Raw genomic sequence first — 18,344 nt, 5'->3', positions numbered from 1 at the left:
ACTTGAATGTAATAGTAAATTAGTTTAACAGTGATTATTATTCCTTCATTATATTCTATTATTTTGAAAATTTCTTACAGTTCCTTGTGCAAGAACAAAATTGTGAAAAAATACTAGACTTTCTGAAATAACCTACTGTTGTAGTTACAGTTACTTTGCACCAATAGCCACATCTGTTTCATGTCAACAAACAGTTCATCTTTGTGCAAAGATACTGTGGGAAAGCTTTAAAAATTCTTTATCTGATATTTAGACAAATACCTTAAATACACTCAATGTCTCTTAAAGCTATTCTGACAGATAACAGTTTTAGCCACAGAGAAATAACATTAATTAGTCTTTAAAATTTCCTGTCTTATTCAATGATGTATATCCACCAAGTTCTAAAATATTCAGGCTACAAATCCCTTTTATTTACTATATGACTATATTACATTCAACAAAATGACCTGTGAAGTTAACACCATGAAAGAGACAAAAACTGACACAAACAAAAGTCCCCTCATAAACAGAAAATCCTGGGTACTATGTAGTCCAAGTCAAGATGTAGGTGAATGTGAAAAGAAACAATCCATACATAATACATCAGATACTGTTTTTGAAGTGAGCCTTATCAGTCTCACAGACCATTGAATAAGGATCTCCCCCATCTCATCATAGTTCTTGCTTTGGAAGCTGTTGAAGGTGGATTTTGAGCAGGGGCAGTCTTCTACATTGCCTTTGCTGCTCCAGCTGCTACCTGTGAGGTATGCCTGTGAGTGTCTGATTCTTACAAGAAAAACAACCTTAAACTCCAGATTATAATTCAATTTATTTGTAACATAACATTTTTATGTAAGTGACAAGTACCTGTACATCAGGAGAAGTACTGTCCTGAGACAAAGTATAAAGGATTCCAACACATGCATTCAGGTGCTGAGTAGAACTTATTCCTCCCAGGTACCTATACAGACATCCCAGAGCCAAAGAATGACCTGTTCTTGATACCACATCCCTAGCAGATTTTAGCCTATTAATTGAAAAAAAGATGTTAGTTTAATTACCAAGACTCTTACCATGTAATAAGCACATCTACGAATTAAATTTCTGGTATATAATCAGCAAAAAAATGTGTTAGACACAATTATATTCCCAAAATTCTAAGTTCATACATGGTCTCTTATCGGAAGAAAGCACCAAAAATATTTTAGATACACTTAAATGGTGTTGCTAGAACAACAGCCAATTCAATTTATTTGAAAGTCTACATGCTTGCTTAGTTAGTCTCACACTAGGAAATACATACAGAACTCAGGCAGTGCTTATTCCTGTTAATTTCTGAAGCGACATCAAATTCATGAAGGAAACCAGCTTTTCAGAATTATCATAACAGGTGTCAGATTTTCCAAGCATTTCTATAAACACAAGCAGTATCTTTTCATGCTTATTGCGAACTTACTTGTCAAAACTGACTTGCGCTAATCCAGCAGTGAAGGCACTGTCAGAAACCACCTGTGCCAACCTGGCCCAACACTCTGCAGCAGCACATCTTAGAAGTGGATTATTGCTTTCCAAGGCACCCATTACCAACATCAGGGCAGATCTTCTAACTTCTTCTGAACCTAAACTTCCCTTGCAGTTAGCCAAGTGCTAAAAATAGACATTAAATATATTAAACAGCTAGGCAGTAATCAGAGTGCGCTTTTCTGACAGTCATGCAAAAAATACCAGACCTGCAGAAGGATTTTGATTTTCTTCCCCTCTGTGTGAGGAATTTTGCTTTCAATTTGCTGTTATGAGAGTTAGACATCTAACACTACATAAATGTACATCACAGCACAACACTATAGCATCAACATTATGATTTTAGGAAATATTGGATAAATTGTAGTGCAACCAGATAAACCAACATATTAGCATAAAATTTAGGAAATAATATCAAGAAGAAAACACACACACAAAAACCCAAACAACTCAGTCCCAAACATTTGCCTAAGAAGACAAGAATGAAAACAGCACATTGAACAGAGGAAAATACAGATAAAGCATTAGGGAAAACAAACAAATAGCAGATAATTATGAGATCGCTTTATTTAAAAAATTGTTATGTTTTTATTTACCCAGTAAGAAGTACAAAAGACAGTGAAAAAGACAGAAATTATATAAAACTGAATTTTTCAATATCTCTCTTATTTGAATGTCACTAGTATGGATGCTAGTACATTAGAATGTACTAGAACAGACTTCCCTTAAACTAATAACAAAAAAGGGGAAAAATTAAACAGTGATTCATTTGCACTCTAGAAAGCTATGACATCACAAAACAATGTATTACTATAGAAAATAGGAACTGATCACCTTGATTGTTAATCAAAACAAACTTCTGTGTACTGTGTTGTTTTTTTTCTGGGGTAGAGGTAATTTTCTTCACAGTAGCAAGCATGGTGCTATGTTTTGGATTTGTGCTGAACACAGGGTTGACAATACTGAGATGTTTTGTGATTACTGAGCAGTGCTTACACAGAGCCAAGGCCTTTTCTGCTTCTCGTGCCACCCCACCGGCGAGCAGCGTGTGGCTGCACAAGGAATTGGAAGGAAACACGGCTGGGATAGCTGGCCACAATCGACCAGAGGGAGATTCCATACCATATGGCAGTCAAGAGATAGTTGTTTAGCATAAATAAGCTTTAAGTAGAGTGAGTTACATGGAGGTAAAATACTCAGTGATTTAGGATACTATTTGCCCAGCATGAGTAGCTGGTTTAGATAAAGCCTTAGGCTGATAGCTCTGAACTTAGGTCTAGAGATGTTTTGTCTGGAATGGAGTTAGTTTTCTGAGCAATCTTCCTAGCAGTCGGTACAATGCTGTGTTTTGTCTTTAGCACAAGAGCATTGATAACACACTGATGTTTTGATTGTTGCTAGGTAATGTTTATCCTAAATCTAGGGCTCTTTTAGTTTTTCATGCTCTGCCAGAGAGCAGATACATCAGAAATGGAAATCAGAAGATCAGGACAGCAGAAGCTGCAATACCTCAAGAACTACCTACCTGCACAGACAGAGGGAAAGAACTCAATAACATATTAGAAGACTTCTTATCAAAAATCACCTCAGGGCCCAGAGACACGTGCAAGGCATGTAGAGAGCATATGAAGCGTAGATTCATAAATAATAAGGGTATAATTGCCTCGGGATTTTTTTGTGGCGAGTACCTCTCCAGAGGCACCCAGCTTGAGCTGACCTGCTGCTGTATAACTCTATTAAATAACTTAGTTTTATAGATTTGATGCCTGACACTCTGCTACAGGAAATCCAGAGTCAAGCTGGAGGAAGGAGGAAGAACATCAGTGTGAGTGTATGTGACAATGAAGAGACAAAGGGCACAGCTGTCTGCTCTCAGGGCTGCCTGCTGCAAAGGGGCTCCTGTCCAGCAGTTCAAGTCTCAGGTGGTCTGTGTGCGACTCCTCCAACAGTGTGACAATGCTCTGGCAGCAGCTCCTCCTCTAACATGGCATCATGTTCAGCATATAAAGCTGGAAGGAGGCAAAGGAATGCTTGGAGTGATGGTTTTTTGACTTCCCAAGTGACTGTTAGGCATGATAGAGCCTTGCTTTCCTGGAAACAGCTGAACATGATGGGGAGCTGGAAGTGAATTCCTTGTTTAGATTAGCTTGTGTGCATGGCTTTTACTTTCCCTATTAAACTGTCTTTATCTCACTTTTACTCTTGTAATTCTTTCCCCCCTACCCCACTGTGGGGGGAGTGAGTGAGTGAGTGGCTGCCTGGCTATGTTTAAACCTCAGCAATTGATCTATTTGAACCAAGAGATGCTGTGGTTTAGTAACAGACAGAGAAAGAGAAACAAAGGAGAGAGAGAGCAGATTTACCTTTAAGGAAGTAGAAAAGGCAGACACAACATGTAGTTGTACTATTTGTTGTCGAGATCCTTTTGTTTGCTTTATGGAATTCAACAATTGTTCTAACACCTGGAGCCTTAAACAAAAACAGAAAAGAAGCCACATAATTGAAAATTAAGGAAACAAATCAAACTTTTTTATTTTATTTTAAAAACCATAACAAAATCTATGGTGGAATAAATCAACTCTTGAGCATTTTCATTCAACTGCCATCCCTGTCTACTACAAAAAAAAAGTGTATTCCACATTAGAACATGAACTTCCATATATGAACAGGAACTTTTTACATTTGTCTCCTTAAATGTATTTACAGATAATCACATATCTAAGTAACATTTAACAGACATTATTAAAAGGAACTACATATGGGAATAATGCATTTTGACGTACAATTGAGAAAGGAGGAGGCAAAGGAAAAAGAAATGAAAATGTATTTATCTGCAGCAATTAATTCTTGTCTTGAGAAACAAGTGAAGAAAACCAACCAGAAAGCTGGTGACAGACAGGGCAAAAAAAACAAGGACAAAAAAATTCCACAATAAAAGCAGTCAATGAAGAGAGAATAAAGAAGTAAAGACAGGTCAGAAAAACAAATAAATCATTTGCCAATTTTATTGGCAGGTATTCTCATATACAAACACCTCCCTGGAACCGCCACTAAACCCCAAACATTCAAAGTAGAGAAGACATCAAGACTCAGAACTCACCAAGATGAAATATTCATCCCACATAGGAAACCAGCTATAATGATCATGAGCTAACGATTGAGATCTAACTATAGCAGGCCTTGAAAATAGAAAGCTATTTAATTTTAGAATAATTCATCTGCTCTAAAGCTGCACTCAAAAATATTACCACACAAGCACACAAAAAAGCAACTACATGGAAAAATCTTTAGGAATTTTATGCTTTAGTAATCAGTGCACTTATAAATGTGAAAAAAACCAAAATGCCATATATGCAGTGAGAAAATACATAGACAAAAACCCAAGAGAAGCATTTGATCTCTTACAAGCATTCTTGTACCTTGACAGAACTGTGTTGACACATGCACTCATTTCTCCCCATCCACTTTTTATAAAGAATGTATTATGTATTAAGCACCAAAAAAATTGTCTAACATCTCTCAAAATATCTTCCATTTTTATCTGGGTATCAAAAAAACCCATTATTTTTCTTGATCCACAGATTTGTTATGACAATAACCTCTTGCTGGATGTGCCTTCTTGTTGTCAGTAACTTTAAAGAGAAAAGTCCAATAATTTGGTGGTCTAATGCTATTCAGATGGTTTACAATCTTTACAATCCACTTATGCAATTCATTATTTTTTCAGAACTGTTTTCTTCTGCATTCAGAGTCAAACACTGTGACCATCTTACAACATCTCCTAAATTCCCCAGCAGTTACTACTTTACCTGCTGTAAAGTAGGTAAAGTTACTGCTTTACCTGTGAGATTCTGTTATGTGGGAAAACATAACTCCAAAAAGTCGACTTGCTGCACTGATAACAGATAATGCAGGAGGTAGTGGTTTAGGTACTGAATCCCCTTTTGCAAATTTTTCATAAATTGAGTAAGGGTCATACTCCAGGCTGCCACCAGCTATGCTGTTACCTAAAAGGAGCTGTAAGAAGGAAAAGAGTGATAGTCATATTTTGGCCACTGACCTAAATAACTACAATTGTACAAAAATACAATAATACCTTTATAATAGAACAAAAAGTACCTGCTCTTCAATAAATCGGTGGTCAGTCTCCTGCAGTAAGGGACCCAGTAAAAGGAGATCATTCTCATGACAAAGGGATGGAAGCAAGAATGCAGAGGCATCAATCTGGCTATCTGTGACAGTCAAGTCAGTCACTAACTCTTTTAGAATAGCACTGAAGTCTCCTTTAAATTAAAGAAAAAATATTCAAAATCATTGGTTAGTTTTTTGCCACAAGCAACTTTGGGAGCAATGCATTTATACTGAAAAAGTAACATCCATGTAACATTTGTCTTTAGTTTTCAAATAGTTAATTATATAAGACTCTGCTAGAGGGGAAGCCACAGAGCAGTACCTGACAAAAGCAAGCTAAGCTCCCACAGCAATCTAGAAGCAGAAAAACAGAGACCTTTTCCTTTACAGAAGGCATAATGCCATACAACTGCTAAGTCAGTAAATTAGTTACATTTACAAATAAAGTAGAGGGGAAATGGCAGTTATGAATACAGCCATATTTTCTTCTATTTCCTGAAAATTAATGCTGTGGAATGTATTATGTCATCACGAAGGAATACTTGAACTTGGCAAGCAGAAGTAATTTAAAACGTCCATAGGTTTGACAAATAAACAAAAGCTGATGATTGCAGTCCCCCATTTTAGGAGTTTGCATGCAAAAACCAAAGCAGGAGTTTACTCTAAGTTTATTGTAGGAGTGATAGGTTATGATAAATTTCCCTGTAGTTAAAAGGGAATTCCACATATTGTTGCACATAATATTTCTGACAAGGTTGTACATAATACAAAAACAATAACACTGGGCATTTTGAGTCAGACTATTCAGGTCATTAAAATAGTCTTTGTAGAGAGAGAACATGTCCAATGCTGAATCACACATGATGAGAAATGACTGGTTTCTAACTGTGTTGAAAAACACTGCAGAACTGATCTTGAAGAGTGCACTCAGTCCTTATATAAATATTACTTAAGAATTTGCCTCCAGAGCATTAAGATTGAAAAGTCAAGTCCCCATTAATTGGGAATTATCACCACTAGGATGTGGGGAGGGGGGAGAGACGGGCACATGCCCAATTCCTTGCATTCAATTTGGATATTAGCTGATCCCACAATTACATGTTTGCACTGAAGTTGCTTATAAATTTTCAAGACATAGAAGTTTCAAAAAGTGGGGCAACCCAATTTTCAGCACCTCATGAGCACAAGCAGAGGTATTAGGATACTCAGAGCTGATAGCTGCAACCAGCTACTTACCCCTCCCTGGAAACAGAACCTATTCTGAGAAGCTTTCTCTCCCTTACCTGTCAAGCTCCCGGCCCTACCAGCCTGTCTCCCCTGCAGGCATCTGGTGCTCTGCCTGCCTCCCTGGATAATTAAGCAAGTACGTAATTCTTCCAAAAAACATTACTCAAATCTAAATGCAAAATGTTTGCACTACCAAATGTAGTGCAATGTGTGAAAGGAATAGAAATTAGCCTTTAAAAAACTACTATAGTTAACAACTAGAGACTGTTCTTTTGTTATTACTCATCATTATGACAAAATTTTATTTTAAAAATCCCCTTATGAATAATATCAGTTTTTAAAATAAAATTTCATGGAGATATCCAGCATTTTTAAACCAAATAAAGGTTTATTTTAGTCCCAGACAGTTGGCAATCCTCAACATTTTAAACAATATTACCCCAATGTAAAGCAGTTCAAAATTTTAAGCCAGAATGCTGTTTCAGCATTCTAGCAATTCATCTCATCCTATTAAGAAAGAGAAGGGAATGCCTGTATTCAATTTTATGGTTTAAACCATGGAACATAAAAAGCACAAAAAGCTGAAGTATGAAAAGAACCCTAATGAGTTGTCTGACAAAACATATTAATTTCAGAAACAGAAAACATCAAGAAACCTAACAGAATTCAAGCCACTGAAATTATTTTTGTGAAATTTTCAATTTGGACAGTAGAAAACTTTTTGTATTAACTCACAAGAAATAAATGTTTAGCCTTGAAAACATGAGCACATTATAATCCAAAACTAATGACACATGAAAATTATCACAAATATGACTTGTCATTTTAGAACCAGCTCTCCTCAGCTTAACAAGTTCATACTTTGGATCAGATAAATTACAAGTTTTATCCATTCATACACAATGGAAGACAGCAACTAAAACATGTTAAATGTATTCCACTGATGTTCAAGTTTATCTAATATGTTCTTCTCATATCTGCTACTGCTGAAATAATGCAAAAAATAAATTATGATTCATGCACACTCATGGTAAAACTTCGTAACATTCTGTTGTTTGAGCAGATATGATTTTTAATGATGACAGCAGTAAAAGAAACATCAAAGAGGCACAAAATGAGCAGGAAAGGACCAAGCAGAGCCTAAACAAATCAGAGTATCTCAGGCCTCAGAAATCTAAAGGCATGCATTGACAAAGAAGCTCGGGTATATGAATAGTCTGTTTTCAACTGTTTATTTTCCTGGCCAATTTGTTTTGCTCCTCTTGCACTAAAGAAAACAAGTTTCGCACATTATTTACAAATACTAAAATTAAAACTCCTGGTAAATGTTTCCATCATCAATTTTCTCAAAAAGAAACAACTTACAAATTTCTATCATCTGGCTAACTACCTGGAATGAAGAAAACAAATAGAAAAGAAATAAAACCATGAACTTGTGAAAGCTTCTCAATCAGTGTGTCACTCTGAGCCATGTGAAATGAGTCCTGCTGGGAAACACCAGAGTACTCCTAATATTGTTCCTATTTATGACTAAATGTAGATATGGAAAAAAAATCATGAGTTCCATAGTGACACTGTTTCTCCACACAATTTATTTTAAAAATTCCCATTATTTGCGAACACATACAGTTTCTGCATTAAGCTATCATAATGGAATAAAACTGAAAGAATGGTATTTGTTTCAAATTTTACCTTTGGAACTTTTCATTGCATTTTGGAATGATGCATACTTGTATGTTAAGATATATAAAAATAAGTTCTGGCAATGTATGCATTTCCATTCCTTCCCTACTCTCATACTGCTGTATTACACATGCGTGGGTACCTCTGAGACTACACCTGTCAAATTACTGTTTTGATTCAAAGGCTATTTTCAAAGATTTCAGCAGGGTGCCCACTTATTTATAACAAACTTTTCAAGCTATTTCTTTATTTTTTTGCAGCATCCTCAGCTAGGCTGCTCTCTCACAAGAGGCACATTTTGCAGGTCACACTGTAAAATACACCGTGTATTTTCTATGAAGTTAGACATACACAAAAAATCCAAACTCACCAAGAAACTGCCAAACCTAGCCACATCCAAATATTTGTATTCTGTAACATGTCACTCCTGTACTACAAGAGCAAAAGGAATAATTTGCTCTCAGGGGTGGAGATGTAATTTCATTCACAAATGAGTATTATACACTGTGCTTCATTATATATACACTTCTATTGTGATGACAGCTTTAAGGCACAGGTCAGGGACTTGCCCCAACTCCCTTAGCAGTTACCACTAGATGGAGCAGATCATTTGAGTAAGGATTCCTTCCAAAATACAGAGGACACAGCTAATTTAGAGCATGGTTGCACCATATTGTCTCTGTCCTGAAGAATACCCTCTGCTTCTCTTTACAGCTGACAAAAAAACTATGGCTCCTTACTGCAGTTCATAAACTACTGTACAGCGAATGATTTAAAGACAACAAAGATTTTAAATATTTCAGCTGAAAGTTAGACTCATCCACCTACAGTGCATAGTTAATCGATCAGAGACCTAGATTCTTTATGTTATGCTCTTCTATAAAAAGTCCATCCCCATATTTTGTTGAAATTGTTCTTTAAATACAAACTCTTTATCCACAATCTGCACAGGATCAGATTAATATATCTCTAATATAATGTAAAGCAGTTCAAAATTTCTAACATACTTCATTAAATCAATTAATTTGAATTCTTTCAATGGTATATATCTCCAATTAGTTTAAGCTAAAATTATATCTCTGGGAATTAGGATTTAATGGAAAAATAAAATGGGCATCATTAAAACATTGTCTAACTTCAAGTATCAACCAAAAATAGAGGAAAAGTGTCTATTTGTAACAGAGGTCTGTTTTGATATGAGAAGGGAAAAAAGATCATGAACGCTAGCTTTTCAAAACTCACAGTGACTTTGCTACAATTCATCGAACTTAAATAGAGGGAATAAAGTTTGTTTTTTAGAAAAGGCAGCACTGATTTTTGCTGGCTGAATATGTGTGGACAAAACCTTTAAAATGAGCCCACAGTATTCTTAATGGATTTCTCCTTGCATGGAAACACGTACCTTCGTAGGTCTTTGGGGGCAATACTGCTAGTAACTCATACAGTTTCTGTCTGTAAACCGTTGATGGTGTTTTTAAGGAATTTCCATATGACTTGTATATTGAAGAAAGCCTAAAAATATAAAAAGCATGTCATAGATAGGAAGAACTCCAAGTTTTATGTAACACTCCAGTTTCAACTGAATGCTTTCAAAATCTATACATATTAGAAGTACATTTTGATTTTCACAAATAACAGTAAAAGGAAACCAATTTATTTCACATGGTCTGACAGAAAGTCTGTTGTCCATTTCCAAGCATTATTTTCATTTTATACTAGAGAAATAAACAAGCTTTCTATTTATTTATATTTATGACAACAAACTTTTGTGGATATATTTCTCTAAGTTAGAGCTTGGAACCCAAATGCATTAAATTGTTCTATATTCAAAAAGCAAAAGTTTAATAAAACCCTTTCCAGCTTAGATCTGAAATTAAATAAAAAAAATATCCACGTCCAAAAGATGCTTCTCAAAGCATATTCTTGAACACAGAAACACTGATTTTTGTCCCTTGAAAAGAAACTTCTTTAGAAAGTGCACTAACCAAATACAACCCTTTCAAGTAACAGTTTTTACACACACTTACTGTGTCAATAAATCAACAGCACTTGGGAGAGGAGGAAGAAGTCTCTGAACAACTTCATCCGTAAGAAGGCCAGCACAGTGGGAAACAAAGCTTTTAATAGCTACAAAAGGAATTGGATTTCAATTTACTTAGTGTGAGGTAAGTTGAAGGGAAAAAAATCACGTTAGCAAAGTAATTACATTACTACATCACTAATAATGAATAAAAGTAGAAATGAAAAAAGTCAGATGCACTGTTTCAGTGTTTTAGCTTGGACATTCATATCCTGACCTTTAATTGCATACATAAATGCAATTACTTTTTGCATTCAGTTATGAACTAAGTGATGGTATGTAACTCAACTTCATGGTAATTCCATAATAATGAAAAGAAAATAGGAAGATGATCGGTGACCTACGGCTTACTTTACTAGTTTTCCATTAAAATTTAGTTCAATTACTATACTCTAAGAACCAATTAGCATGTATATAATTTACAGAAAACTAAACTTGAGTTTAATTTCCAAAAGCACCTAAAGAATCTAGCATATTAATTCTCTATCATCTAAAGAAAAAAAATGTTGAAAGGTTAATTATTTAGGTACTTCTAAAATGAAATTGCTATTGAATTCCACATCTTCTGATGTATCTTAATAGTGAGGGAGCAGGATGCTTACTATACCAAGACTCACATTTCAGGAAAGCAAAGCACCCTTTAGCACTCTAGAATACAAGACTGAAACATGTTAAGTACTTGAAGATCACTGGGGCAATTTCTTGGAACCCCGAATTCACAGTATTTCATGATAAAAAACTGCAACCTACCAGAAAGCAGCCACATTCCAAGTGCTGTTTCCTGGATGAGAATTGCAACTACCTAATTGTAATATTTACCCAAGTCCTTCCGTTTTCACAAACATGTTTGAATGACTCATCAATTCTGTTTTGCTTATAGTAAGTTACCTGGTAGAAAACAAAACCACTATTTTCCAAACATAATAGACTGTATAAACAAGAGAACACAGCCTGCTTTGGATCTTCAGTCATTGTTGTGATTTGTTTGCTAAACAAGAGAAGCAACCTTCCTGATTATCATTTATTGCTTGAAAATCAACTGATTAGAAGAAGGAGAGGAAAAACTATATTGGGGTTTTTTTTGGGTTTTTTTTGTTTGTTTGTTTTTCCACCACAAAATGAAACATATGATATATAAGCATATATTTATTGATATATAAGCACATATGTTATATAGCATGTATGTTATATATGGAGGGAATATAGACTTTACCATCTAGTGAAAAAAAATCAACATGGAGTGTTCTTGTTCTTTCAAAAAGAAAATTAACTAATAAAATTAACTAAAATTAACATATAACAAATATGCAGAGAAAGACAGTAAATTCTGCTTACCACAGAGGGCACCAGCACGACCTTCCAGTGTTACTTGCCAGGTAAATGCATCTCCTCGTGTCTTCTCTGTTTCCAGGTCCTTAGGAGATGATGGAAATATGCACTTCCACAGTAACAGGATTCGTGGCAGATGATGTTGGACAACTGCAGGACCTGTAAGGATTGGCAGTTGTCAGGTCAATGCAAGGATTAATAAAACTAAGTTTTCTTTCCTTCTCTTTTTTATTGTGTTCACAAAATCTCTGCAGGAGTGAACAAAACCATATGCTACTTTCCAGCCTTCTCATGTGTAATTTCTCAAATATTTATTGTTTCAGTACTTCATTTTCATATATCACTACATACCCATTGACACATTTACTAGTACGTTATCAAACCAACTACAATGCCTGTTTGTTACAAAGTACAGACCCTGTGGATCACCAGCATGAAAGAGATGCAAAGATAAATAGTAACGTTCAGAAAAGCAAACATTTGTTTTAGGTTAATCAAGTATAACAATATCAAAAAGGGAGTTGTTGGGCAGAAGTAATACATTATACATAATACTGAAAACATTAAAAATATGACCAAAATAAAATACGTTCTTCATTAATAACTTATTGACCACAGACAATAACCTGACCAGTAATACATCTTTAAAAGTTCTGCAAGATTTCAAATGCCTGACAAGCAGGAAATGCAAATTATTAGCTCATTTTTTGCTGTGACAAATATTTTAAAGTTCTTCATGATCACTTGGTTAGATTCACTTCGAAATTTATTATCTACATTTAATTAATAGCAGTCCCACTCCAATCACTATTATTCAAACATAGCTCCCAATGAACTAATAGTAAATTTGAAAGAGATAACATTTTTATCTCAGAAAGCTTTTCTAAATATTTCAACATTTGGGATTTTTAAAATTATTTTGCAGCAGTAAATTAGACAAAACCTCAAATAAAAACTCAGAGACAGAACACTGAACACCATAATGTAGATTAAGAAGAACTGTAGAAAGTTACTACCTAATGTCATGAGAGCAGCTATCAGGAGCCATCCAGCCTGCATTCGCTGCAGTGAAATGCGACTGTTCTGAGAAGCAGAACACAACAAATCCTCTGCTACTGTCATGATTACCTTCAAAGTAAAAGAGAAAAACAGACAATCACAATTTGGTAAATACCAATTTTTTTTCAATACTATTTGGTGTAATACTTAATCCTATTCTCTTGCTCCCAGATTTCCTCCTTCCTCTTACACTATGGCAATAAAATCAGGCTCATGAAATTGCAATTCCTGACTTCAGCACTAGTCTGGGATGGCCTCAGGAGTTCTCTGGAGTACTTCATATGTTCCTTTGCTGCTCTGTATGCTCTCCTTTATCAGCAGTAAAATGACAACTGCTAATTTCCACAGGAATGTGCATTGGAAGGATACAAGTTTTCTGACATTCTGTTTATGTCACAGTGTATTCGCGACATCTATGAATTACAGCTCAGAAGAATGGTTGAGAGTGGTAATTATCTTTTTTATCCTTGTGCCAGAATAAAGTCTATCGTTCTCTCTGAATATTTACCAAATCAACAAATGGTATGACTGACAAATAAATTAAAATAGTATAGTTAGAATTAATCCTATTTTAGCTGCTCCAGAATAATTGCACATGCCCTCTATGTGCTAAATGCAAGGTGAGTCCACTTGTCACCAAGAGGTACCTACAATTTACATTGAGGAACACTCTTGTGCCCATGCACAATTACCACAGTATGTCTACAAATGCTGTAAGTATTCTGCATGTTGTTTGCTTCAATTATGTTTCACAAATGCTAAAAAACATCTTACATCTTGCATTATGTCCAGTCTCCAAAATAAACTGCTCATAAGTCAGTATTCCAAGTAACAAGTGTCATTATCAAAAGTATCATTAAAAAGCTTAAGATAGAACATATCCTGATATAAATTCTTTTCACACTTAAAATGGTATGAAAGGTTGCATATCAAAGTTTGCTTCATGAATGTTTGAGATTTTTACTCTTCCAAAACTTCATCTGATGTCTTTTTTCCAATCTGAAGTATTAGTTTCCCCGGTTCCATAATGCTACCAGATAGTTGTAAAAGAAGAAATGTATCTGTATCGATTCCTGCTAGAGTTAATACATTTGATTCTAAAATAAAACAGTACCTTTTTAAAATTATACTACTAAAAAATCACTAAAAACTTAGTATACATATACTACCCATAAAAGCATACATGCTAGAAATGATGTAATTTAATGATTTCTGACAATTTTTCTCTCTGTACTAGCAGGAATGCCTTATATTTGAAGAATTTTTTAAAACTGAATTATAAGCAATAGAACTGAATGTTAAGTATATATAAGCTCACTAATTTTTCTTTATGTTCCACCTGCAACTCTATCTCCTCTCAAAGGAAAATCCATTAATATAGAACAGCTTCTCTACAGATCACTATTGTCTATGTTTGATATTTCCTTCTCAACACTGCTCTACTCAACACTGGTCTCTTTCTGCTCCTCAGAAGAAGAACTAGTCTGGAATCTGGCAGTGTTCCTAGGAGAGAGCAGAAAAGAGCTTTTGTCAACTGTTCTGTTCTTCCCCCTACCAGCTTAGTACAGAATACAGTGTTCCTTCCATTTTTTGTTGTGCCCTCCCATACCTCCTCCCCACCCTATTTCATCCTATTACATTCCTCTAAAAGAAATCTTTGTTAAGAATTATGTTTCTCTGTTAAACAGAAACTTCAGCTCTGCTTAGGTGCATAGTATCTGAATGACACTTTTTATCTAAAAAAGGGGCAAATGCCATCCATTTTGTTCTCTCTGCATGATCTTTCAGCAATCACAAGGAAATGTTCATCAGTCAGGACTTTGAAGGTCCAGAATGTTCTTAATGCCGGCTGACACTGAAACAGTTATTTCCAGAAGAAAGAATGTAAGTATCTACATCATGCAAAAAAATAGCATGTGCTGCTGACATTTGTGATCCACCACAGTTTTCCAAACATGAGTAACTCAGTGGATAAAGTTCCCATTAAGATGGAAACAGCTCCTTCCCCCAGTCTTTATTTCTAGAGCTGCATATCCTTAACACTTCAGAGCACAGCATCTTCTCTCTGTGCTTCTGAGGAGACTGGCACCTTGACTGAGTCAATGCAAGAAGCTGATTTCTGTTACAGTCTATAAAACAAAACACAAGTGTCTATCTGTTGGACTTGACCAACGATTTTCAAGATAACTGCAGTTATTGCTGTAAGCACTGTAAGCACTGACTAACCTGTACACTTGAGAGTCATTCCCAAGAAACAGGATTTTTTGCTCCTCATACATGTGAGAGAAACAATTGCTTATTTGAGTCATGGTATGCTTCAAAGTCCTCTTCTTGAGGAACCAAAGTATCTCATCAGTATCACTGGGTATTGTGATCATGTCACTAAGAAAATATGCAAATACCACTGCAAAAAAATACAAGAACAGACTATATGAAAAGTATTCACATCATACCTTCCCTTTTCCATGTGGAATTCCTAAAGGACAATGTTTTACTGCACCCAGCAAAGCAGCCACAGCAAAACTATAGCCAGTTACTGCTTCTGGGCAGGATTTCAAAGCACTGAGGCGTTCAATGCAACGATCCAACAGCAGGGACACATGGGAGGGCAGGGCTACTGCAATACAGCGCAAACACCACGCTGCTGTCAGTCTAACTGAAATGCTGGGATGAAGAATGACAGAAATCACTGCCTCCAGAACACCTGAAAAATAATATGCACAAACACACTTAAGGAAGAGGGAAGCAGATTGTCAAACATGCAAAAATGTATACACAGGACTGGCAAACATAACATGATCCAATTTCTATACTTCTCTTGGAAAAGTACTATTATTTTAAAATAACTGTAACAAATTTAAATAATTAAGCTCTTTTTAGAAAAAATTATCCTGGATGAAAAGCAACATTATGGAGAAAACCTAACATATTGCACAGTTATGCCTCAACATACATAGAAAATATCTGTAAGCTTCTGTAAGGAAGCAGAAATCCATGCCATGGATGCAGCTAAATAAGAAAAATAAAGGTACCCAGCTCAATCAGTTCTACTATAAACATTATGTAGTGTTGCAATTTAAATACGACCCTTAATGGAGTAAAATTAAATGAAGATTTTTTTTTTAAACTTACATACTTGTACAAGTTAGGAAAGATACAGAACTCTTTGGGCAATGTCTAAAATTTTCCTACAGTATGTAAGGCAGACAACTTTCCCTCCTCCTCCCCCCCCCGCAGCCCTTTTTTTTAAAGTTTCTTGGAAGAAAATAATAGAAGAACTATGGAGGACCCTGGTTAGGAGACTGAGCACGAGAAGAATAGCCACATAAAATCAAAGAAGATCACAGTGAACAAACAAATATAAATTAGATTTGTACTCTGGTTCACAAAATAATTCAGGGCTTGTACCTGTACTGGAGTCTTGCAGTAATGGTGCTGCTGTAGTTCCTAAGCCATGAATGAGACTTCCGAGCTCCTGAAGTGCACACACAAGCACATGCTGACTCGCTGTCACATCTGTTGTATTAATTTTTGTTTCCAAGTTACCATCACTTATTGCAGCATCTGATAACACAATAAAAAAAAAATCACCATGAAATCATTACCAAAATCAAACAAACAGATGGGAGAAAGTTTTTTGCCAAGAGAAGTTGTTTTTACTACTAAACGAGTTTTTACCACTTTTATTATTGTTTTCATAAAGGGTTACCTTCACTGAGACAAGTACATTTCTTTTACTAAAAGGATGGTGTAGTAACATCTGTGAGGGCAATTGTGTGGATAAATGGAAAATACCAAATTACTTATCTTTACATCATAGGGATTGTCTGCCCTTTACATCACAGGCTACTGTCTGCCCTACCAAAAGTAACTTGAATAAGACATACTTGGATATAACTAGCCAGATTTTACTGCATTGTAGGGAAAAAAAAAGGAAGAAAAGAATGAAATCTTGCAAGATCAAGCAAGTGGGAAGGCAGAGCTATGCAAGGAAGAGGGGGGGAAAATATTATGCTTGTTGAAGGTTTATATTTTGAGGCATAGATCATTATGTCTCTTTAGACACAAACCATTTAGATATTTAAATCAGATACAACATGTACACCAGAGGACAACAGGTTATGTCCAGGATTCTCTTTCTTCTCCTCCAGAAGGACAATGGTGGAAGATCAGAGGCATTTTCTGGAAGCAGTGTACAAGACCTTATCATGCAAGAGATCTTTTTTCTCTATGAGAAAAGCTCATGTGTCATTTAGGAACAAATGCTTCTTTTTTGAACCTTCAGTAGTGTCAACTGCTCTGAACAGGAAGGCAGGATCTGACTAGAAATGCATTATCTGGCAACCTAACTTACTTTACAATACTGTCTGTATACTATTATTGCAATTATTTAATTTGGTAATGGTTAAAATTTTATTTGCCAGGAACAGAATGTTAAAAAAAATCTGTATATACTTATGTGGGTACACACAGACACACAGAAGCAAATAACCATCCCAAGCTAAAAACAAAGCAGTCCATCAAAAGCCCTCTACATTATCATGGTAATAAATCAGCACCATATATTCTATTTCTGCGGATTCTGGATTAGGTAGTTGGACAATCACTTAAAAAAGGAAAAACAGAGGCCTGAATGGATAATCTTGTTAGACCCATACCTACAACTTTCTTCAGTTTCCAGATGGCCTGACAAATCTCCTTGGCAGCTGCAATCTGAGCCTTTTCCCCAAGCAGGCCTCCTACTGTAGCTCGAAGGATGAATGAAACGCAGCGGCGACAGCCGATAGCATCCATGGCACTCTGAACAGCCTTGGGGTGAGACTGAGACACAAGATCCAGAATATGAGATAGGAAGGCAGAGAAGTTCCTTTCAAGCCATTGTGCTCCTAAAGTAGAGACAAATACCACATATGCCTGAAAGAGATTTCAAAAGAAACATACTTTAGAGCAAAATATGTGGAAATTCACTGCTAATTATCCTACATGCTTATTTTTTTAATCTTCACATTGCCACAACTAGAACACTAAACTGAAATGATTTAGAAATTTATGCATCCATAAATCACATACTTTCTCACTTTTAGATATCTATTTTTTTTAAATTTATGTATTACTTTAATTTTTAAAAATAATTTAAATTACTATTAAAACTGTTATGGGTCCCTTCCAAGTCAGTGTATGCTGTGATTCTGCACTAGTAATATTGCAGCCTGCTTTGACTGTAAGTTATTTCAAGCTGCTTGCCCATGTCATCTCATTCCAGAGTGCGAGAAATGGCAGTTTACCCTGCACAGGCACTTGTTATGTAAAACATTGTATTTGTTCCCACTGA

At 35.5% G+C, this 18,344-nt stretch overlaps 1 protein-coding gene across 8 annotated transcripts in view; it reads right to left on the bottom strand.

Moving 5' to 3' along the window:
• HEATR5A (HEAT repeat containing 5A) overlaps window positions 1–18,344 on the bottom strand; it is a 64,373-nt gene that overhangs the window by 25,805 nt on the left and 20,224 nt on the right. For all 8 annotated transcript variants that reach the window (XM_074542730.1, XM_074542728.1, XM_074542731.1 and 5 more), the window contains 12 exons: window positions 17,671–17,926; window positions 16,421–16,576; window positions 15,466–15,716; window positions 12,970–13,081; window positions 11,960–12,112; window positions 10,572–10,671; window positions 9,947–10,056; window positions 5,623–5,786; window positions 5,345–5,520; window positions 3,867–3,972; window positions 1,439–1,629; window positions 850–1,009 (listed from right to left, as the gene is read on the bottom strand). In XM_074542730.1, the coding sequence (XP_074398831.1) occupies window positions 850–1,009; window positions 1,439–1,629; window positions 3,867–3,972; window positions 5,345–5,520; window positions 5,623–5,786; window positions 9,947–10,056; window positions 10,572–10,671; window positions 11,960–12,112; window positions 12,970–13,081; window positions 15,466–15,716; window positions 16,421–16,576; window positions 17,671–17,926 (1,935 nt within the window). The remainder of the gene's footprint in view (window positions 1–849; window positions 1,010–1,438; window positions 1,630–3,866; window positions 3,973–5,344; window positions 5,521–5,622; window positions 5,787–9,946; window positions 10,057–10,571; window positions 10,672–11,959; window positions 12,113–12,969; window positions 13,082–15,465; window positions 15,717–16,420; window positions 16,577–17,670; window positions 17,927–18,344) is intronic.

The sequence above is a fragment of the Zonotrichia albicollis genome, chromosome 6 (assembly GCF_047830755.1).
Source record: "Zonotrichia albicollis isolate bZonAlb1 chromosome 6, bZonAlb1.hap1, whole genome shotgun sequence".
NCBI classification, from domain to species: domain Eukaryota; kingdom Metazoa; phylum Chordata; class Aves; order Passeriformes; family Passerellidae; genus Zonotrichia; species Zonotrichia albicollis.
This window is presented reverse-complemented; position numbering and strand designations above follow the sequence as displayed.